The sequence below is a fragment of the Schistocerca gregaria genome, chromosome 4, assembly GCF_023897955.1.
Source record: "Schistocerca gregaria isolate iqSchGreg1 chromosome 4, iqSchGreg1.2, whole genome shotgun sequence".
Lineage (NCBI taxonomy): Eukaryota > Metazoa > Arthropoda > Insecta > Orthoptera > Acrididae > Schistocerca > Schistocerca gregaria.
In genome coordinates this window covers 222,764,148-222,789,279 of record NC_064923.1, presented here as the reverse complement: position 1 = coordinate 222,789,279, position 25,132 = coordinate 222,764,148, and the positions used below count along the sequence as shown (strand labels likewise).

Genomic DNA, 25,132 nt, shown 5'->3' with positions numbered 1-25,132 from the left:
TTCACTAATAGTCACATCTGACACTTGCAGCTTCCTTTGTAATTGTAATTATTATATTCTCCTTGAAGGTGACTTCTTTCGGCATAGGCATTTCAGTTCTCTGTCAAATTTTTCTTGCGGTACCATATTTCCTGTCTGATCTTTATCTACGTCCTCTTTCCTTTCTATAAAAGTGCCTTCCATTTCATCTCCCTTGCATACCCCTTTCATAAACTTCTCTCACCTTTCAGCTTTTCCTTCTTTGCTTGGTAGTGATTTTCCCATTGAGCTGTTCATATTCATATAGTGGCTTGTCTTTCCTCCAAAGGCCTCTTTAATTTTCCTATTGGTGGTAACTATTTTTCCCTGGTTACATATGCGTTTCCATCCTCACATTTGTTCTCTAGCCATTTCTGCTTAGCCATCTTCCACTTCCTTTCATCATCTTTTTAGTCCTTTGCATTTCCTCCCGCCTGCTTCATTTTCTATTTTTTCCATTCATCAGTTAAATTGAATAACTCCTGTGATTCCAAAGATTTCTACTAAGTCTTGTCTTTATACCTATTTGATTCCCTGCTACCTTTACTATTCCGTCTCTCAGAGGGATCCATTCATCCTCTATTTTATTCCTTTCCACTGTTTCAGTCAATCTTTGGCCAATGCTGCCTCTGAAACGTCCTACAACTTCCGCTTTTTTTGACTTGTGAAGGTCCCTTATTCTTAAGTTCCAATGTTTTTGCAATTTGTTCAGTTTTAATCTGTAGCCCATAACCAATAAATTGCGATCTGTGTCCACATCTGTCCATGGAAAAGTATTAGAGCTCAAACTCTGGTTCCAAAATCTCTGTCCTATCGTTAAGTAATCAGTCTGAAACGTTCCGGTGTATCCAGGTCTCTTCCACGTATGAACCCTTCTTTCATGATTCTTAAGCCAATCATTAGTGATAATTAAGTTACACATGGCGTAAAATTCTACGAGGCAGCTTCTTCTTTTGTTCTGTTCCCCCAGTCCTTCAATTTTTACTTCACTTCGTTTCCCAAATACACTCCTGGAAATGGAAAAAAGAACACATTGACACCGGTGTGTCAGACCCACCATACTTGCTCCGGACACTGCGAGAGGGCTGTACAAGCAATGATCGCACGCACGGCACAGCGGACACACCAGGAACCGCGGTGTTGGCCGTCGAATGGCGCTAGCTGCGCAGCATTTGTGCACCGCCGCCGTCAGTGTCAGCCAGTTTGCCGTGGCATACGGAGCTCCATCGCAGTCTTTAACACTGGTAGCATGCCGCGACAGCGTGGACGTGAACCGTATGTGCAGTTGACGGACTTTGAGCGAGGGCGTATAGTGGGCATGCGGGAGGCCGGGTGGACGTACCGCCGAATTGCTCAACACGTGGGGCGTGAGGTCTCCACAGTACATCGATGTTGTCGCCAGTGGTCGGCGGAAGGTGCACGTGCCCGTCGACCTGGGACCGGACCGCAGCGACGCACGGATGCACGCCAAGACCGTAGGATCCTACGCAGTGCCGTAGGGGACCGCACCGCCACCTCCCAGCAAATTAGGGACACTGTTGCTCCTGGGGTATCGGCGAGGACCATTCGCAACCGTCTCCATGAGGCTGGGCTACGGTCCCGCACACCGTTAGGCCGTCTTCCGCTCACGCCCCAAAATCGTGCAGCCCGCCTCCAGTGGTGTCGGGACAGGCGTGAATGGAAGGACGAATGGAGACGTGTCGTCTTCAGCGATGAGAGTCGCTTCTGCCTTGGTGCCAATGATGGTCGTATGCGTGTTTGGTGCCGTGCAGGTGTGCGCCACAATCAGGACTGCATACGACCGAGGCACACAGGGCCAACACCCGGCATCATGGTGTGGGGAGCGATCTCCTACACTGGCCGTACACCTCTGGTGATCGTCGAGGGGACACTGAATAGTACACGGTACATCCAAACCTTCATCGAACCCATCGTTCTACCATTCCTAGACCGGCAAGGGAACTTGCTGTTCCAACAGGACAATGCACGTCCGCATGTATCCCGTGCCACCCAACGTGCTCTATAAGGTGTAAGTCAACTACCCTGGCCAGCAAGATCTCCGTATCTGTCCCCCATTGAGCATGTTTGGGACTGGATGAAGCGTCGTCTCACCCGGTCTGCACGTCCCGCACGAACACTGGTCCAACTGAGGCGCCAGGTGGAAATGGCATGGCAAGCCGTTCCACAGGACTACATCCAGCATCTCTACGATCGTCTCCATGGGAGAATAGCAGCCTGCAAGATCTCCGGATCTGTTCCCCATTTAGCGTGTTTGGGACTGGATGAAGCGTCGTCTCACGCAGTCTGCACGTCCAGCACGAACGCTGGTCCAACTGAGGCGCCAGGTGGAAATGGCATGGCAAGCCGTTCCACAGGACTACATCCAGCATCTCTACGATCGTCTCCATGGGAGAATAGCAGCCTGCATTGCTGCGAAAGGTGGATATACACTGTACTAGTGCCGACATTGTGCATGGTCTGTTGCCTGTGTGTATGTGACTGTGGTTCTGTCAGTGTGATCATGTGATGTATCTGACCCCAGGAATGTGTCAATAAAGTTTCCCCTTCCTGGGACAATGAATTCACGGTGTTCTTATTTCAATTTCCAGGAGTGTAGAACATACATGAAACTGTATGGGTTTAGAAGTGGTATGAGATACTTGTAATGAATTATTTCTTTTACAGATTTCATTGATCATTTATATTACAAGCTGAAATAAAGACAGTCTTTAATGAAAAAATTAAATGCACGTCACTGCTTTTCCATCTATATTCTGATTTACAGTATGTCTGTGTGTCTCATGGTACGAGAATCTTTAAATACTGGTTTGATAGATCGATTTTCCACAAAAAAGCGTGATGCAAATATTATAAGAAACAAAAGAAATACATGGACACATAATTATTTTTCTCACACTACACCGTAATGCAAAAGAGATATAGTGAAATGAAATTGTTCTCAAATACTGCATAGAAAAGTGGTATTTATCACGATTCTTTGCATTGCAATTACGTAAGTAGGAGTAAAAGATGTACAGGTCGACTCTTGTAGGAATGTGCGCTCACGTAACTTTAACAGCAGACCATTCAGTGATCTAGAACGCCTCTCTTGCACCGTCTGCCCCTGAAGTCGTCTGAGCATCTCCCTGACGCTTTCGTCCTTACTAAATAAACCTGTAACGGAAGGTGCTGCTCTTCTTTGGATCTTCTCTGTTTCTTCTATCACTCCTATCTATTGCGCATCCCGCACTGACGAGCAGTTTTCAAGTATTGGTCGGACGAGGGTTTTGTAAGCAATTTCCTTTGTTGATGTACTACATTTCCTAAGAATATTTCCACTTAATCTCAACCTAGCCTCTGCCTTACCTCCCATTAATTTTATGTGGTCGTTCCACTTCTTATCGTTCCATACTCATTCTCCTAGACATTTTATGGAAGCATTTGCTTCCAATGATTGTTCTGCAATCGTGTAATTATAGAGTAAAGGGTCTTTCTGTCTCCTGTATGTTCACAGTACGTTACATCTGTTTGTGTTGAGAGTCAACTTTTTGTCTCTGCACCAAACGTCGATCCCCTGCATGATTTTATATATATATATATATATATATATATATATATATATATATATATATATATATATATATATATATACTGGGTGATCAAAAAGTCAGTATAAATTTTAAAACTGAGTAAATCACGGGATAATGTAGATAGAGAGGTACAAATTGACACACAAGCTTGGAATGACATAGGGTTTTATTAGAACAAAAAAAAATACAAACGTTCAAAAAATGTCCGACAGATGGCGCTTCATCTGATCAGAATTGCAATAATTAGCATAACAAAGTAAGACATAGGAAAGATGGTGTTCTTTACAGGAAATGCTCAATATGTCCACCATCATTCCTCAACAACAGCTGTAGTCGAGGAATAATGTTGTGAACAGCGCTGTAAAGCATGTCCGTAGTTATGGTGAGGCATTGGCGTCGGATGTTGTCTTTCAGCATCCCTAGAGATGTCGGTCGATCACGATACACTTGCGACTTCAGGTAACCCCAAAGCCAATAATCGCACGGACTGATGTCTGCGGACCCGGGAGGCGTAGCATGACGAAAGTGGCGGCTGAGCACAGGATCACCACCAAACGACGCGCGCAAGAGATCTTTCACTCGTCTAGCAACTTGGGGTGTTTCTTTGGTTCTAATAAAACCCCATGTCATTCCAAGAATGTGTGTCAATTTTTACCTCTCTATCTACATTATTCCGTGGTTCATTAAGTTTTCTAATTTATACTGACTTTTTGATCAACTTGTATATATATATATATATATATATATATACTCTCTCGGGGCACGCCTGAAATCATTATTAATACTTTTGAAGACTTCCTTCCGTTCAGAACGACATGCTGTGAACTGTTTGCTAGAAACTCTTCAGCCCATTCACACAGTTAGTCTGATATACCGTAGGTTCGCAGTTTGTCCATTAGGTAGAGGTGACCGCTGTACAATGCTCAGGTTTCTCGCTATTTTCGAGTACTGCAAATAAAGGATTTTTTCACAGTCCGTTAGATTTTAAGTGTATTTATGACATTTCATAAACATTTGTCAGAAATTACTTTGCATATCACATTACTCTTTAATTCTATAAACTTCTGTCTGAAATTGCCTGCTTCATTTAGTGAGATTCTAGGCCACTTATACACGTGCGTCACAACCACCGATTTCCTTACCATTGGTGTAGCAATACAGTTCCATCCTCTCTTCTCTCCTGTGACCAATAAGGCTACACTCGCAAGGCATTTATCAACAATGCACTACAGGAGGCGTCTGAAATTGCCTGACGTGCAAACAGTATTGTTCCAGACTAAAATTTTCACTCTGCAGTGGAGTGTGCAGGTGGGCGGGAATATTCTTACTTAAACATAAGCCCAGGATGAAGGATAACAAAACGGGGTGTAGAATATCGTCGACTTAGTGTTGTGCTGTAAGGGTGCCGCGGATGAAAAACAAATGGTTTCTGTTACAAAAGAAAAGGCAACTCAGACCATCACTCCTGCCTGTCAGGCCATATGGCTGTTGAAGTCCAGCTGGTTTCCCACCGCTGCCTGGGGCGTCTCCAACACGTCTTCTCTCGTCATCGGTGATCAGTTCCAAGCGGGGCTCATCACTGAAGACTTTCCTGCTTCATTTAGTGAGATTCTAGGCCACTTGTACACGTGCGTCACAACCACCGATTTCCTTACCATTCGGATAATTACTTGTGGCACGTATATATATATATATATATATATAATTTGCATCACCCCTGTTCCCAGAAATCCTAAACATAGACGTTGACTGTGGATATTGCATCACAGTCACACTGCCTTTGACTGTTCAGAGATGTCACTAAACCCGCTCAAAGATGTAAACAACCATGCATAAGCAGCGTCTATTAGACGGAGAGAGTTCGACAGCTGATCAGTTCCAGTCATTCCACCAGGAAGGAAGTACACGGCTCGTGTTGTCTGTAGTTCAACCATGCCTAGACGGTCAATAACGCGGTTCGATCGCGTTCGCATTGTTACTTTGTGCCATGAAGGGCTCTCAACGAGGGAAGTGTCCATGTTCTTTAGCAGTGAACCTAAGCGATGTTGTTCGTACATGGAGGAGATACAAAGAGACAGGGACTGTCGATGACATGCCTCGCTCAGGCCGCCCAAGGATTACCACTGCAGTGGATGACGGGTTATGTCTCGGAGGAACCCTGACAGCAACGCCGCCGTGTTGAATAATGCTTTTCGTGCAGCGACAGGACGTCGTGTTACGACTCGAGCTGTGCGCAATAGGCTGACTGATGCTCAGCTTCACTCCCAACGCCCATGGCGAGGTCCCTCTTTGCAACCACGACACCGTGCAGCGCGGTGTACCATGTGCCCAACAACATGCTGAACGGACCGCTTAGGATTGGCATCACCTTCTCTTCACCGATGAGTGTCGCATATGCCTTCAACCAGACAACCTTCGGAGAGGTGTTTGGAGGCAACCCAGTCAGGCTGAAGGCCTTAGACAAACTCTCCAGCGAGTGCAGCAAGGTGGAGGTTCCCTGCTGTTTTGGAGTGGTATTATGTGGGGCCGCAGCTGGTAATGGAAGGCGCCGTAAGGACTTTACGATACATGAATGCCATCCTCCGACCGATAGTGCAACGATGTTGGCGAGGCATTCGTCTTCATGGACGAAAATTCGCGCCCCCACCGTGCACATCTTGCCAATGACTTCTTTCAGGGTAAAGACATCGCTCGACCAGAGTGGCCAGCATGTTCTCCAGACATGAACCCCATCGAACATGCCTGTGATACATTGAACAGGGCTGTTTATGGACAAGGTGAGCCACCAACCACTCTAATGGATCTACGCCAAATCGTCGTTGAGGAGTAGGACAATATCGACCAACAGTGCCTTGATGAACTTGTGGCTAGTATGCCGCGAAGAATATAGGAGTGCATCAAGGCAAGAGGACGTGCTACTGGGTATTAGATGTACCGGTGTGTACAACCATTTGGACCACCACCTCCGAAGGTCTCGCTGTATGGTGGTACAACATGCAATGTGTCGTTTTCATGAGCAATAAAAAGGCGGGAATGATGTTTATCTTGATCTCTATTCCAATTTTCTGTACAGGTTCCGGAACTCTCGGAACCCAGGTGATGCAAAACCTTTTTTGGATGTGTTCATAAATATATCATTTAATTACCGAATGAGCAGTCTCGGGACGACTCATTGCTCACTGTCACAGGTTTCAGAATAAAACCTGACCAATTTTGATGTGGCTTCCTGTATTCCGACGCATAATTATTTGCTTTCAGTAATTTATCCAAAGGGGCTATGGGTGTTTCATTTAAGCACGTTTGGTTTTTTTCTTATGAAAAATCCGACCAAAAGACGAAATATAAATAGTACCACGAACATGTGACTACAAAGCATATTCTATAAACAGAGAAATCGCTACACTACAAACTGAACAAGACACTTTGTTTCAACATTAGTTTTCAGTTTCTAATAATAGGACTGTTTACCAGTTAGAAATTGAATAGCGTCTCACTCCTCAGCGGACTGGGGATAATTGACTGGGAAGAACGTTTCAAGGTGGTCAGCTCTACAACCTTTGAGGAAGTACCCGAAAGGTTACCAAGTTGCGTCGTTCGTAGGTGCGAGTTCTTGGAAATGATGTGCTGAAGTTGCGCCACCATATGCCGAGCCAAATTAGTTACCTAACACTGCAGATGCTCTTACTTTCCGGGGTTCTTTGTTTCTCCTCATATCTACGCGTCCTCGATAAATTTAATCTGGACAACCCATTCGGTGTGTGTAGCGTTTACCATAACAGTAAACATTTTTATTCGGGTCTATGGTACGACGTGGCGGTACTTTAGAATCAAGTCAGTAACTGCCTGTCAGTAAACGTAGTCGCTGTGTCTCTTAATGTAGTATTAAGATTTTGCACTGATTTTTAAACCAGAAGGAAAATTTCAAGAATGTGAGGTGAAGGTCGTTCAGAAGTTTTCATCTACATCTACATCTACATGGATACTCTGTAAATCACATTCAGGTGCCCGGCAGAGGGTTCATCGAACCTCCTTCACAGTTCTCTATTTTTCCAATAACGTGTAGCGCGGAAAGAACAAACAATTATATCTTTTCGTGCGAGCTCTGATTTCCCTTATTTTAAAGTGGTCATCGTTTCTGAGCTCCGTTGGTCGGTGTCAACAAAATATTTTCGCATTCGGAGGCGAAAGTTGGTGATAGGAATTTCGTGATAAGATTTCGTCGCATCGAAAAACACCTTTCTTTTAATGATGTCGAGCCCAAAACCTGTATCATTTCAGTGACACTCTCTTCTATATTTCGCGATAATACAAAACGTGCTGCCCGTCTTTGAACTTTTTCGATGTACTCCGTCAGTCTTGTCTGGTAACTATCTCACACCGCGCAGCAGTATTCTAAAGGGGACGACAAGCGTAGTGTAGGCAGTCTCCTTAGTAGATCTTTTATATTTTCTAAGTGCCCTGCCAATAAAACGCAGTCTTTGTTTAGCTTTCCCCACAACTTTTTCTGTGTGTTCCTTCCAATTTAAGTTGTTCGTAATTGTAATTCCTAGGTATTTAGTTGAATTTATGGCCTATAGATTTGACTGATTTATCGTGATTCCTCTTAGCGCTCATGTGGATGACCTCACACTTTTCGTTATCTAGACTCAACTGCCAATTTTCGCACCATTCAGATATCTTTTCTAATTGGTTTTGCAATTGGTTTTATCTTATGATGACTTCATTAGTTGATAAACGACAACGTCATCTGCAAGTAACCTAAGACGGCTGCTCAGTTTGTCTCCCAAATCTTTTATGTAGTTAAGGAACATCAAATGGCCTACAACGCCAGAAATCACTTCTGTTTTACTCGATGACTTTCTAGCACTTACCAAGACCTCTGACCTCTCTGACAAGGAATCAAAAATCCAGTCACATAACTGCGACTATATTCCATACGCACGCATTTTCTCTACAAGCCGCTTCTGTGGTGAAGTGTCAAAAGCCTTCCGGAAATCCAGAAATACGCAATCGATCTGAAATCCCTTGTCATTAGCACTCAACACTTCATGCGAATAAAAAGTTAGTTGTGCTCCACAAGAACGATGTTTTCTAAATCCGTGTTGACTGTGTGTCAATAGACAGTTTTCCACTAGGTAATTCATAATGTTAGAACACAATATATGTTCTAAAATCCTGCTGCATATCAACGTTAATGAAATGGGCCTGTAATTTAGTGGATTACTCCCACTACCTTTCTTGAATATTGGTGTGACCTGAGCAGCTTTACAGTCTCTGGGTACGGATCTTTCGTCGAGCGAACGGTTGTATATGATTGTTAAGTATGGAGCTAATGCATCAGCATACTCTGAAAGGAATCTAATTGGTATACAGTCTGGATCAGAAGACTTGCTTTTATTAAGCAATTTAAGTTACTACATTACTCCGAGGATATTTACTTCTACGTTAGGCATGTTGGCAGCTGTTCTTGACTCGAATTCTGGAATATTTGTTTCATCTTCTTTTGTTAAGGCATTTTAGAAGGCTGTGTCTAGTAACACTGCATTGGTAGCGTTGTCTTCGATAGTAACTCCATTGCTATCGAGCAGAGAAGGCGTTGACTGTTTCTTGCCCCTACCATACTTTACATACGATCAGAATCTCTTAGGATCTTCTGCCAGGTTTCGAGACAAAGTTTATTTGTGGAAACTGTTATAAGCATCTCGCAATGAAGTCCGCGCTATACTTCGAGCTTCTGTAAAAGATCGCCAATCTTGGGGATTTTGTTTCTGTTTAAATTTGGCATGTTTGTTTCGTTGTTTCTGCAACAGTGTTCTAACCCGTTTTGTGTACAAAGAGGATCAGATCCGCCGTTTGTTAATTTATTTGGTATAAATCTCTCAACTGCTGCCTATTCTATTTCTTTGAATTTAAACCACACCTGGTCTACACTAATATTATTAATTTGGAAGGAGTGGAGATTGCCTCTCAGGAAGTCGTTAAGTGAACTTTTATCTGCTTTTTTGAATACGTCTATTTTTCGTTTATTTTTGGAGGATTTGGGGGTTATAGTATTCTTTCTCGCCACGACAACCCAATGTTCACTAATACCTGTATCGGTTTTGATGCTCGTTATTTAACTCAGTATTATTTGTTGCTAAAAGGTGAAGGGTGTTTTCACAACCGTGGGCTCATGTACTAACTGCTCCAAATAATTTTCGGAAAATGTGTGTAGCACAATTTCGGATGATGTTTTATGCGTACCTCCGGAATTAAACATGTATTTTTCGCCAACATATCGAGTTTATTTTAAAGTCACCACCAACTATAATCGTATGAATCGGGCATGTGTTTGAAATCAGGCTCAAGTTTTCTTTGAAACTTTCAACAACTGTATCATCTTAATTGGAAGGTCGGTAAGAGGATAGAATTATTATTTTATTCCGGTTGCCAACAATGACCTCTGCCCGTACTAACTCACAGGAACTATCTTCTTCAGTTTTGCGATAAGATAAACTTCTTCTAACAGCAACAAATACGGCACCGCCAACTGTTTTTAGCCTATCGTTTCGGAACACGGATAGGTTCTTCGCAAAAACTTCGGCTGAGTTTATCTCCGGCTTTAGCCAACTTTCAGTGCCTATAACGATTTGAGCATCAGTGCCATTTATTAGCCCTTGGACCTCTGGTACTTTCCCAACACAGTAACGACAATTTACAACTGATATGCAGATGGTTCCTGTATCTACGTTCTTCCTGTGTTTGGTCTGCACCCTTTTTTGACTGAAGCCCTTCTTGTGTTTTCCCGAGACCCTCTAACCTAAAAAACATCCCAGTCCACGCCACACAGCCCGTGATACCCGTGTAGCCGCGTCCTGCATATAGTTGACACGTGACCTTTTCAGCGGAACCCGAAACCCAACCACCTTTTGGCGTAAGTCCAGGTATATATACCAACGAAAGAATTTTTCAGATCAGCCCTTGTACGGTCTGAGTACAACCAATGTTATCGACCAATGGAATCGACGTAGGCGGTCGATCGACCGAAAAACTGCAACTTATTTCTTCTCATTAGTCTGTTCTGGCGATTTTACACTTTATCAAATGATCTGATAAACTTCTGTTCCTTTAACAATCAGTTCTATGTAATAACAGTATGCTAAGTGTATTCCCTTTATTTTGTCTGATATTTTGGCTTTTTTGTAACTAGATATTATCTAGAGCTGTAATTTTTCACAGTCTTTACTTAACTAAGAGAATTTCAACGTTTGAGACGTCCCACGATGGAACTTCACTACACGACCTCATTAAGTTGTACACCAAATCGTAGACTTCGGAAGTCATCGCTCTACGAGACGGCTGTATCACTAAAGTGGTCCGCTCAGTATGAAGCGTGTGACATAAATCAGCTGTCCGCTAAACAGCGCAAAGAGAAAAATGTTAGCCGAAAGAAAGTGAGACTATAGCCAACTATCCTAACATTTTTTCACTATGATTTAATAAAAATTTCTCAAATTCTAGAAAATTTGTAAAATTAATTCTCAAACATCTTATTTATAACAATATCCATTTTTATGACGTTTCGGTTGATTTTTTCCCAAAATGAATGTAGGAAAGCAATAAACGTCTGACATATGAAATGAAATTGATAGCTTCTTTCTACAATAATAGTGAGAGTCACTTACTACTTTAATCCAGTGTCTGAATGAACAAAAGACTATTTTCTTAACCATAGTAAGTAATCTTTATACCCTCTTCGAATCTTATTTTCATATTAAACAATCAGGGTCATGTAATAACTTCGATTCCTCTTATTTCTTTGCACTCCCCTATTTTTTAGTCCACCTTCATCTTTATATTGCCTGATTTATTACTCTTTTCATCCTTCAAAGCCCTACAAGTTAAGCATTTTATTCTTAAAACTGTTCTTCCTGTTTTTCTTCTACTTCCTTTCCTATTCATGTAGTCCGTGCTGCTCGTTCCTTCGGTAATGTGCAAAGAAGTTTCCTTCTCTTTGTCGTTGTTGCCGTGCACTGTGTTCGATTATACATTTTGTATTACATCTTCTTCTTGCCACTACATCTCATTATTCACTGCACTGATTTCTAATTCTCACAACATTATCACGGTACACTTGTTGTCGCGCATCTGTCGACACAACAGTTCTCCTCGTGTTTCGTATGCGCGGCATTCGTCGTGGTTAATAGTCTGACCTACACTGGGTCTTATCCGTAACGCAAACAACTTATTGACTGGCGACTCCATGGAGTGCTGTATGCACAACGACCATGTCAGCGTGGGTCGTAATACTGATAGCAGAATCGATTTTCAATCACATAGTGATCATCTTCGGTGCTGTGCACACTAAACTCAGACATTGGTATCAAGTTATCAATAACCAAAACTGAGAAGTTTTGGTTATTGATAACTTGATACCAGTGTCTGAGTTTAATGTGTACAGCACCGAAGATGATCACTATGTGATCTGAAATCGATTTTGCTATCAATAAAACATCAATATTACGACCAACGCTTACCTTCCTCTTAATTTGAGCAAACGACTTAGTTTCTGATCCATGATTCTAGTGAAGGAAATAAGTAGCAGAACCAGAGTAACTCTTCTTACGTTAATGAGTGACATGTAAAAGTTTACGACGTTTTTCATGAACATGGTACCACTTTCTGCTACCTCTACAAATATTTTATATTGAATTTGATGCATCCACGACCTAAATTCCACTTTTAACCTCGATGGTTTAGAGCAGTGCCTGACATAACCTAACCTTAAAAAGACGTACACAGACATCACATCGCGCTTGACCGGGGACTCCCCGCTTCAAGGGCGGGGCAAGAGATGCCCTTGGAGATCATATTTCCCTGTTCACGGTCGCCTTCCGAGAAGCGCCATAGCGTGGACGACGTGCAGTGGGTCGTAATTGTGAATGTTCTAGCTGTTGGGTAGTTCGTCCCCTCCTTTCCTGCATATACCTTCCGGCCAACATCGAGCGCCTGCCTCCTATAAAAGGGGCGGTAGCTCCGCTCACTGCTACAGTTGGCTTCATTGCAAGAGGCAAGTGACAGCAGACTACTACCGACATGAACAAGTACTTGGTAAGTGTCCTTGCAATACTACTGCGAACTGCTACACGATGCCTCTCATGAGTCAAAGTGAGAGCTGAAAGTTTAGCTTTGAAATGTATCTTGAACATACAGTCAGTTCCACAAGAAAGTGTACACCATAATGTAATGTCAGCAGCAACATCTCCGGTAGTGGTATCGAATCTGTAATTGCACAGCGTATAGGTCAACAGTGTTTCGTGTTGCCGGTTGCAATTTAAAAGGAGTGCAAAATACGTGAAGCGTCACGAGGCATTGTTTCTTGTAAATCATCCAAAGGGCCTGGTCTCCTCTTTCAAAAACCTGGTGTACGAAGCGTGAAGGGTTGCTTCAACGAACAGTCAAACACCCAGTAAAAGTGCATGGTTGGGGATGTTTCTCTAAACGTGGTTTTGGCTATTTACACTTATGTACAACCAATTTAAACGCTGAGATATTGGCAGTATTTATCAAAAATGCCTTATGAGGTCCGATAAGACGTTATTTCGTTCGAACGAGGCAAACTGGTGCTGCCTTTCTGTACAGCATGGAAACAAGACAATGGAGTGCCCAACATGGATTGGCGCAATGTCTCCAGATGCAAATCCGATCGCAAAGGTTTGGTCGTACATTAACATGAAACTTAAAGGAAGGCCAATATGTACTTTGAAGCAGCTGTAATATAAAATCAGGATGATATGGAGATACCGAGAGAATACGCAGTAAAGCTCCTGAAAAGCATTCCAAAAAGCTGCCAAGCTATAATGGCGGCGATTGGATTAACTTTTAGGTAATTGCGCAATTAGTAATAACATGTGTTTTCATGTAAACGTATACTTATATTGTCTTATTTCCTACAAATAACGGCGTACACTTTCTTGTGGAACTGACTGGACATGTCAAGAATTATTACATTTTCGTGCCATGTTTCTTTCGTCACTTGTCCGAAGCTCACAAATTTCTTACTTAAAATTTCTTTCTCAACCCATCTGGATGCAAAATTCAACCTGTTATCTCATATTTTGACGTAGATTTCCCGTGTCAAAATTAAGGAATGTACAAACCGCTTAAATAGAACCAATGTCTGTATTCTGTATGTTCTGAAAAGTTTGGTGGCTGTGATAGAGCAAGAAATTCTGTACCGATAATTTTCAGAATCACGAACTACCAACCAGTCTCTGTTTCTAAACCTCTTTCTAGATCTTTTGTATGCGATTCTCTGTTACGTGATAAAGTCAAAACTCTTATGAAATAGATATTAATCTTCTTTGTTAGAAATAAAACGCAGTAACCTACTGCTATGGTTTTAATAGTCTTATATCCACTTATACACCTACCGCAGCTTATGTAAGGTGCCTCAGAATTTAATTGCTCTTTTATACGTTTCATTTAATTTCCCTATGGTATTTCGACGATATATATCAAACTATTCTTAGAGTTCGACACACTTCACGGTTTTTATATCTTACCATCTACCGGAATCGAAACAGTCGAGTTAAAAACCAGTAAACGATGCTATATGTTCTTATAAATTTTTGTTATTTCCTTTATTTCCCTTCTTCAGAAAAGGGTAAATTTCTTCCTGAGGCCAATGGTTATCCTTGGGCAGTAAAACTCAAAATTAATGTGACGTACCTGGCATTCTAAGAGCACTAGACCATCTGAGCGGCACTGCTAGAAATAAATGATGTTCGAGAAATATCAAGTTATGCCGCTATACTTTTCGTCCTCAACAGCAAATTGCTTAAGATGCATGAGGCACGAAACGAAAGTTGACTGTGAATTTACAAACATAGTATAATTTTTTGATAAATTTTGCTGATAATAAAGACAAACATGCAAATGACTGTCCACTCGTATCAGTGAACTGCACCTAAAAGTTAAGGCTCATTCAGCATGGTAGAACGTTATACTCCGACGAATGTTGCTATATCAGGCTTACGCTACGTGCATTTCATGTTCGAGATGTCGGACGAGGCAATCTCGTGCACCTTCTGCCCTTGACATGACAGGTTACACGTACTTAGAATGCAGCTCTCAAGGTTTCTGAGTGGGTACTTTCATTGCTTTCCGGTAACGCGAATATGTAAAGTAAACAGAACTTGCGTAACCAACAGTTTTGCAAGGATACTGGAAGACACTAATGTGCGCAGTGGATACCGTAGTTGGATAACATTTTCATACCTACTCTCGTATAACTTTCACTGTATTAGTGCCTGCCGGCCGCGGTGGTCTCGCGGTTCTAGGCGCGCAGTCCGGAACCGTGCGACTGCTACGGTCGCAGGTTCGAATCCTTCCTCGGGCATGGATGTGTGTGATGTCCTTAGGTTAGTTAGGTTTAAGTAGTTCTAAGTTCTAGGAGACTAATGACCACAGCAGCTGAGTCCCATAGTGCTCAGAGCCATTACTGCCTGTGCAGTGTTTTCCCATCTTATCTCTTTATATGAATTACATTACGCTTTAGATTTTGTGCTGGAACTACCTCCCAAATCTTACAAATCGGTAATTATTGAACAGAAGCCAAATACTTGTGATTAATCTACTGCTGCCAGTAACAACTGAATTGCGTCGTATGTCCCCCACGGCCAGTCACGCGCAATTTAAGTGAAGGTATATTTTAGAGTGTTTAGTTAAACATCGGTTCATTAGGTGAATTTTCGCAGGAGATTGGAGACCTAGGGAAATTTTCTTTCTGCTCGGGCGACAAATGGCGCCATACTGCTCTTAAACGTAATAATCACTATCAGACATACGAAAAATATTTTCGACTGAAACAAGCAGGTTCATATCACTAAGGCTATGGAGCTGTTGAAACTGCGTCAAACGTGAAGGAACGTATGAAAACCAAGGGCACATCGGACGACGATAATGTAATGAATATGCAAGCAATAACAGCGGGGGCCACCCGCATTTTAAAGAAGTAGAAGTCTGAGTTCAGCTACAGACTGTCATTTAGGAACACTTACCTGAGGCACCCTAACTGAGGCACTTAACGAAAGGAAAAATTTTGTTATGTGGACAGATTATGTAATGTATTGCTTAGCATTATTGTTAAGATCAATAGTTTTAGGTGTACGTTACATGATGATGCAGTATGTGTTAAAATTAAATATAAGGACGTGAGGACAAAAATGCTATGGTTAATGAAATTTCGGACTTCCATGTAATGTCTGGGTATTCGTTTTAGCAAAATAGTTGACATCCCGTAAAATCTGAAGCTGGTTGGTTAAGGACGGACCATACAAGATAGATCAGTTTTGTGTTACCATCTTCCTTCTAATGTTCTATTGCAGGACGAGATACAGCAAAAATGGTGTCCGTAAACCCCGCCTATGTCCTCGTTCATCTACGTACCGTCACGCTAAATGTTCAGTGCGTGAACTAATTTGATTCTTGACTATTCCAGGCGTGTCCACATCTTCCACATAAGTTTATCTGAGCATTTCTCTACGTTCTAGATCTGACTTAATAAACCCATGAAAAATAGCGCAAAGTCGTTTTGTATATTCTCTACCTCTTTCGCGAATTCAAGTTAGTAATAAACGCTAAAACAGAATAAAAATTATCACTCATTTGTGTACCTTTTTAATGCAGTTGGCGAAATAAGACACGAATTGAGTAGGGTATCAAAATAGTATAACAAATTCAGAGGGAAACTAGGTAAATGGGTTTGTTATCGAGATCTTTATTAGTACATTAATAAGTACTTAGGTTAATACTGAAAGGAACAGTAGAGTTCAGGCGCCAATGTAGATTAGACTTTGTGCAGAAGATTGTCGAGAATGTTATTTCTAGCAGGTAAATGGAAATGAAGAGAGTAGGGCAGATGAGGGATATGATGTATGGCTTCAAACCAGTCAAAGGAAAACTTCGAAAGAAAGAATTGAAGAATAATACGTAATTTTGTATCGTAGCTTGACACGAACCACTCAGATCATTACGCCTAGCACGTAGTTTGCAAGCAGAAGTCAACTCTATGCCGATGGCCGAAGACGCGGTAGAGACAACGTTACGACCTCAAGTAACATGAGCTTGGACCAGAATCAATGAAGTAAGGCTAAATAATTTTCGTCGTGACACACACAATAAGAGATCGAATCTAAAGTCGAGATGAGCTGTTGTAATTGAGAATCGGCGTATAGATACTTCACCGACAATATTCAAACTGCCGATCCAGCCGCCGGACCAGGTTATTTCCTGCAGCAGTCTAACGACCTGCCTTAAGTGACAAAGTCTATGTATCGAACGTATAGCTATCTGTTAACCCTCTCCTTTTCACCGTTTTAAGTTCGTGATTGCCTACAGTCGCGTGACGTGACTCGTCCGATATTACTGGTCACCCCGTAACACGTGTATTTTAACACAGGTCGTGTTACGCAGTCGTATTGCCGAGTGATTCCACTGGAATATCACCACAGTACTGCGATTGCGCCTGCACTTTTTTGACCAGAAGAAGACGTTACTTTACACATTTTCTGATGAGAGATGCAGGAAGAGCAGTTTTTATGCATTGATGTAAATCATCTTAATATTTTAGATTCGCTGTCGAGATATCATGAACAGAGAGTTTTAACTAGTACAAATTCGTGACCAAAGTTGTTCCGTAATACTGTGAGGTCAGATTCTTAACGCGTCAATTTTTTTAATCGTTGCTTTTTTTTGCAGATGTTTCTGTGCTAGAATGAGCAATCCCAACTGCAGGTACTACGTGCCATATTCGCATGAACCATTGTTTGTTGTAGATGATTGCAGAAAGCACAGAACCTACACACAATTATCTGTAGATAGTTCACATAAGCTCCCTGGACAAAACATTTGTCACCGCTAGAAAAATCATTACAAGCATCTCTTAATATATTATTTATCCCCAGCTGGACTGCCTCGATTTGGTGAGGAAGTGAGTCCTCAATGTTATGCAATTGCGTCAAATCCAGGTTAAGCCATACGCTGGCGGATCTGATCTCGCAATTCCACCAAACTGCTGGGACGGTGGTGTCGGCGTTTTACCCACTGTTCCAATATGACCCGCAGATTTTCTATAGGCAGATGATTCTGCAGGCCAATCGAGATGTAATAGGGTGGGGGAGTGTTCAGAAAACCGGTCACGTATTCTTCAATCCCAACGAACTTTGCTGTTATTGTGTTTGTAAATGGGAGTGAGCAGTGGGTTCTTACGTGGTGACGGACTCAAACCGTTCATTGCATGCAGCTCTAGTCCCAATGTTCTCTAGATAACAAGTTGGGATGGACCTTCATTCACTGCCTGCATCAATTCCTGTCGGATTTGTAAGCGATTTTGTTTCACAAGCCATGAAACGCATTTCCCGTCCGTCTCAGACAGGATCTTTTTTCGATCACAATTCCGACGTCATATTTTGTGGTCATGTGTGTTACACCACTGCTCGTAGACACGTTGAATAGTTTTTTTTGCGGCGAAAAACCGACAAATCCAGCAACATCACACGCTGTATAAGCACGACCAATACGACTTTCCATTTTTGACATTCTGTCACGTCCTTAAATTCACCCATATGTACCTAAAATGTGCGCTGGAAACGTAAATGTCTCACTGATCACTACTGCTTTACGCTCACGCTGAGGCAGCGCAGGCGCGCTTGAGCACTTGATGTGATCCCTGAGCATTCTGTAAACGCATATCGATTCGTTTGTGCGTGCGCAGTGGGCTGACTAATTTTTTGTCCAGTGAGCTTATCAACTACACAGTAATAGAATAATGCAAGTGTGCGGTGTCACCTGTCAATCAAGGATGTTTCATGTTTGGATTATACGTTTGTCGGGAGATAATTTTCATTTAATGCTCATTTCACTGATGCCTGCCGCAGTAAGGAAATTATGTAAGCGGAACAGAGACGGTCGGGGATCATTCTAGACATGTTGTTGTTGTCTTCAGTCCTGAGACTGGTTTGATGCAGCTCTCCATGCTACTCTATCCTGTGCAAGCTGCTTCATCTCCCAGTACCTACTGCAACCTACATCCTTCTGAATCTGCTTAGTGTACTTATCTCTCGGTCTCCCTCTACGATTTTTACACTCCACGCTGCCCTCCAACGCTAAATTTGTGATCCCTTGATGCCTCAAAACATGTCCTACCAACCGATCCCTTCTTCTAGTCAAGTTGTGCCACAAACTTCTCTTCTCCCCAATCCTATTCAATACCTCCTCATTAGTTACGTGATCTATCCACCTTATCTTCAGTATTCTTCTGTAGCACCACATTTCGAAAGCTTCTATTCTCTTCTTGTCCAAACTAGTTATTGTCCATGTTTCACTTCCATACATGGCTACACTCCAAACAAATACTTTCAGAAACGACTTCCTGATACATAAATCTATATTCGATGTTAACAAATTTCTCTTCTTCAGAAACGCTTTCCTTGCCATTGCTAGTCTACATTTTATATCCTCTCTACTTCGACCATCATCAGTTATTTTACTTCCTAAATAGCGAAACTCCTTTACTACTTTAAGTGTCTCATTTCCTAATCTAATTACCTCAGCATCACCCGATTTAATTTGACTACATTCCATTATCCTCGTTTTGCTTTTGTTGATGTTCATCTTATATCCTCCTTTCAAGACACTGTCCATTCCGTTCAACTGCTCTTCCAAGTCCTTTGCCGTCTCTGACAGAATTACAATGTCATCGGCGAACCTCAAAGTTTTTACTTCGTCTCCATGAATTTTAATACCTACTCCGAATTTTTCTTTTGTTTCCTTTACTGCTTGCTCAATATACAGATTGAATAACATCGGGGAGAGGCTACAACCCTGTCTCACTCCTTTCCCAACCACTGCTTCCCTTTCATGCCCCTCGACTTTTATGACTGCCATCTGGCTTCTGTACAAATTGTAAATAGCCTTTCGCTCCCTGTATTTTACCCCTGCCACCTTTAGAATTTGAAAAAGAGTATTCCAGTCAACATTGTCAAAAGCTTTCTCTAAGTCTACAAATGCTAGAAACGTAGGTTTGCCTTTCCTTAATCTTTCTTCTAAGATAAGTCGTAAGGTCAGTATTGCCTCACGTGTTCCAACATTTCGACGGAATCCAAACTGATCCTCCCCGAGGTCCTCATCTACCAGTTTTTCCATTCGTCTGTAAAGAATTCGCGTTAGTATTTTGCAGCTGTGACTTATTAAACTGATAGTTCGGTAATTCTCACATCTGTCAGCACCTGCTTTCTTTGGGATTGGAATTATTATATTCTTCTTGAAGTCTGAGGGTATTTCGCCTGTCTCATACATCTTGCTCACCAGCTGGTAGAGTTTTGTCATGACTGGCTCTCCCAAGGCCGTCAGTAGTTCTAATGGAATGTTGTCTACTCCGGGGGCCTTGTTTCGACTCAGGTCTTTCAGTGCTCTGTCAAACTCTTCACGCAGTATCGTATCTCCCATTTCGTCTTCATCTACATCCTCTTCCATTTCCATAATATTGTCCTCAAGTACATCACCCTTGTATAAACCTTCTATATACTCCTTCCACCTTTCTGCCTTCCCTTCTTTGCTTAGAACTGGGTTGCCATCTGAGCTCTTGATATTCATACACGTGGTTCTCTTCTCTCCAAAGGTCTCTTTAATTTTCCTGTAGGCAGTATCTATCTTACCCCTAGTGAGATAAGCTTCTACATCCTTACAGACATGATGCACACCAAAAATGGATAAATTTATTCACACAAGAGACTTTGACAAAATACAAACTGTTGTGGCCCAACGTCTGTAAATGAGCGCCCAGGGAACGGTGAACCTGGTCTGCTGTATGCGGACATTAATAAGCCTCACCCAGTACAACAGGGAACCAGTAGTTGCGCCTGGTTCCGTAGAGCACTTCAGGAGGAATATTGCTGGAGAAGGCAAGTTTCGGAGCACACCGTTAACCGTAAATTGTCGAAAATGTGGCTCAACAACACATGATCGCTACGTGTTTCCATGTTGTCGTCAATTACGATTGCAGTGGGAGTGAGGTCACCGCGATTGGACAGTAAATCAATATACGCTGGGGTGAATCAAGTTTCTTGTTACACTAGGTCGATTGTCGTATCCGAATATGTCATCAGGCGATCGGCTGTTCGAAACATGCGTCGCATCGCTGACAGCAAGGGGCTGTATCGTGCGGTTGAGGACATTCGCTTGGACGTTGATCAGACCACTGGTAGAAATCGAAAGCACGGTGACAGCTGTGGACTCCGTGAACATTATTGCGGTTCACCTGCACCCCATCATTGTCGACGTCTTCCCGCAGCATAACCGTCCAAGTTACAAGGCTGAAACCGACCTCCAGTAGTCTCAAGGAGCGTAACACCGAACTCACATTTACGTCTTGGTCACCAATTTCACTTGATTTGGACCCGACGGAACAAATCTCGGACTTTAAGGGAGACCAGCTCTGCACTCACAAACCACCGGCCCACCTGCCAAGGGCCAGCCGAATCCAGCTGCAATCGATGTTGCATAGGCGCAGCAACTCGCAAATAAACATCTGGGCATGAGATTTTGACTCACCAGAGCGTCCTTTCATGTTTCATGTAATACTCTAAGTCAGAAAAAATTACTACACAAAAATACAATAATATTACTACACAGTTATCAAAAAAAGTTGCGAATCTGTCACAGCAATAAATTAGAGCTTACAGAACTACAGTAATAAGGTTTCTTAAAGGAGATGAACTTTTAATTTGTACTCGTAAACAAACCCTGGTACCGCAGAAGCATGAGTTCCGTGGTGCTAAATGGTTTGGTTGAGCTAGTTCCTTTTAAATTTCGTTAAAGAATGCTACTGCAGAGTTTTTGTTAACTCTGAAACTTTGTCTCTTCCTTGTAAGAACGATGTATCATAGTTAATGTAGTGTGGTGTGCGTACTGTAAGAGCTTTGGTACACACACCATCAGATTATTTGACTTGTCGCTCTAACGAAGTAGGCGAGTGTCAGCAATATGTCTCATGGTCTTATCGTGGCGTGTTTATCTTCTGCCGTTAGGTCAGACGATAGAAATGTCACTTGCACGCTTAGAGTAGCAGATTGATTGTGACCAACTTTAAACAGAACTTCATTAATTTTCACACATATTTATTAAAATAATAACTATCATATAATTACTTAACTGGATTCTTGATGCTATTTACAATTGACAATCTGAAGTTCCTTTGGTCTTGGTACGTTAATCTTATTCTCACATATCTCTGATAATTGACAAAGTGTCTATACATTCCTCTTCATGGCTATGTACAGGAATATGATAATCTTATTAGGCGCATACTGAAACTTGACTATAGACTAATGCAGACTGACTAATAGGAGGTCTCTACACTCGTTATAATACCTCGAGCGTTCAGGTATCATTGCGCGAGTGTGATCTGCGAGGAGAAAAGGTTCTACGTTAGCAGTAATCTCACTGGCTGCGTTACATATCAATACGCGGATCGGCGGAAGCAGAATTTGGTCTGTCTCTAAGTCAGCGCCATCTTGTAGTGCAGAGACGGACGAGCGCTGGGCCTGCGCTGTTGTGCTTAGCGGGGCGCGCTCTATTGGGAAAGTTGTGTACGCAGTGACTACGCGGAACTATGTACACAACACGTAGGCTACATTTTTCTGTTACTATTGCTGAAGATTGTAAATGGACTACTTACAACACTAAGTGTCTGAGCTCGCAGACGTAACAGGAACTGCGAAATTTATCACTGTCGCTGTTGCTGACAGTAACACGAACACTGGGATTTATCGTCTTCCATAAAAGTTATTTTTCGACGTGTTTCGGCTACGTTTCTTTTTTCTTTTTTTTTATCAGGGTATGAGGTAGTTGAGCTCTCTTCCATAGCAACAAGCGCTACATAAAAAGCTGCAGTAAATGTATGGAGAGAAGCCCGAAGGATCCAAAATGGCAGACGCCCGCAGTCTACGACTATACAGTACTTTAGATGTGACGCCTTTGTCACGATGTCCGGAGTCCCCGATGATGCATGCAGACCTACTAATCTCCATCATTCTTCTGTGGTATCACATTGCAGTAAAAAGTTCAGGAAAGACTTCATAACATTTGAATTTGTATTTGATGTTACTAAATTTCTCATTTGCAAATATGCTTTTCTTCCAGTTGCCAGTCTGCATTTTATATCCTCTCTATTTTGGCATCGTCAGTTACTTCGCTGCCAAAACGGCAAAACTCATCCACTACTTTTAGAATCTGATTCCATAAACTAATGTACTCCCCACCACCTGATTTAAGTCCACACCATTCCATTACCTTTGTTTTACTTCTTTCGTCTTTCACCTCATAACCTCTTTTGAATTACATGTCACCCGAAAACTATTAAGTTTTTATTTCTTATTACTGAATATTAACTGATAACTGACTCCTTTCACGGCTATTTCTCCCCTTTTGTCCTCTGTTATAAATGCTGCCTGGTATCCCTAGAAGTTGCACAGAGCTTTTTGCTCGCAGTATTTTACACCTGCTTCCCTCAAAATTTCAAAGTGTGTATTCCAGTCACTCTATTTTTCCTCCAGACCTACAAATGCTGTGATCGTAAGTTTCATTTTGTTCAGTCTCTTTTTCTAAGATAAACGTAGGGATCAAAATCGTTTAAGTGGCTCTGAGGACTATGGGACTTAACTTCTGAGGTCATCAGTCCCCTAGATCTTAGAACTACTTAAACCTAACTAACCTCACACACATCCATGCCCGAGGCAGGATTTGAACCTGCGACCGAGGAGCAGCAGAGGCCGGCCTAAACGTAGGGTCAGTATGACCTCGCGTGTGTCTAGATTTCTCTAGGACCCAAACTCGTCTTCCTTGAGGTCAGCTTCTACCATTTATAATTCTGTCTATATCTTGACGGGATATTAAATATCAACAATCGAATGCTGGTAGATAATAAAACTATCAAGATATCGTCCACGTTTTGTAAAGACCGATGAAAATTTTTGTTTCACTCACCTCTGGCAAAATGATCATATGAAATGGATACATGTCCGAAGGAACACTGCATCGCCGGCCGTTGTGTCCGAGCGGATGTAGGCACTTCAGTTTAGAATCGCGCGACCGCTACGGTCGCAGGTTCGAATCCTGCCTCGGGCATAGATGTGTGTGATGTCCTTAGTTAGGTTTAAGTAGTTCTAAGTTCTAGGGGACTGATGGCCTCAGATATTAATTCCCATAGTGCTCAGAGCCATTTGAACCATTTGAAGGAGGCACTGCTATTTCGTAATTATTCGCTAATACCAGGCCCCCGTCTCTAAACAAGTATGTCCTTCCTGGAGAGTAATACACGTAACGTACGAGTGCAGGTTATGACGCATGGACGACGACATATTGAAGTTCGGGTCTGACCGCGATTGTGCACGGATAGCCGAAGCAATGAGGGCGTCCATTCGCATAAAACGAGAAACCTGGGATCCACTCGCGGTCTGGCACAAATTTTAATTTTCGTCGTTCCAATATACAGTCGATGGTGGTTCATACTGCGAATACATTTCCCGTATAAAATGGCCATAGATAGGAAATCAGGATTCAGGAGTGTGGACAGCAAAGTGAGAGAGTTGCCTGCTTTCGTGTCCACCAGGTGGTGCTGGCCGGCGTGCTGGTGGTGTTGGCCCTGGTCCAGGGTCACCACGAGCCGGGACACGTGGGCGACGACAGCACCGGCGGCGGCAGTGAAGGGGGCAGCAGCGGCGGCGTCACCAGCCGCGGGGGCGGCGGCAGCGACGGCGGCAGCACCGGGGGCGGCAGCGGCGGCGACCACTCGGGACACCACGGCGGCGCCAGCGGCCACGACCACCACGCCTAGGCTGACGTCTCACTCCGACCACGGCCCCTGCAACGGCTCCAGATCACACAGCTCGTACATCTATCCGTGTCCCCTTTTCCTTCCAATCCGTAAAGCCTTCTTTAAATTTTGGATACACTGTAATAATGACCGAAATCAATTTTCCAGTACTACAATAAAGCTTCAGTTGTTAGTTTAACCAGTTTTATTTATCCTCAATTATCTTTTGAATGTACTCTAAATGCCCCGAATGCATTGTGTTATCTGGAGTCGCGTGCACTTGTTTTGAACCTGTGATGAAGCGTCCACAAGCAAGAATAGGTATCCTGTGTTTACCTGTCAGTGTTCAGCAATTCAGAAGTATAAATCCATCTTATCCTGTTGTGGTAGCATGCTATACTATTATTAGAAACACTCACGGATTTCCGGGCGGGAAAGAGATCCTGGTCGCCGGCACGAATCCGCCCGGCGGACTTGTGTCAAGGTCCGGTGAGCCACCCACTCTGTGGATAGTTCGGCGGTTTTCCATCTGCCACTGGGAATGCGGGCTGGCTCCCCTTATTCCGCGTCAGCTACACTATGTCGGCGACACCTGCATAAACAAGTTCTCCACGTACGCGTACGCCACCATTACTTTACCAAGCACTCTTCAGGTGTGAGACATTCTCGG

General features: G+C 42.7%; 1 protein-coding gene across 1 annotated transcript; it reads left to right on the top strand.

Annotated features, from left to right (window-relative positions):
• Positions 1–12,591: 12,591 nt before the first annotated feature.
• LOC126267985 (keratin, type I cytoskeletal 10-like) lies at positions 12,592–24,661 on the top strand. The gene is made up of 2 exons (XM_049973332.1): positions 12,592–12,698; positions 24,259–24,661. The coding sequence occupies exons 1-2, from the start codon at positions 12,684–12,686 to the stop codon at positions 24,481–24,483; spliced, it is 240 nt and encodes a 79-aa protein (XP_049829289.1). The 5' UTR covers positions 12,592–12,683; the 3' UTR covers positions 24,484–24,661.
• The last annotated feature ends 471 nt before the right edge of the window (positions 24,662–25,132 follow it).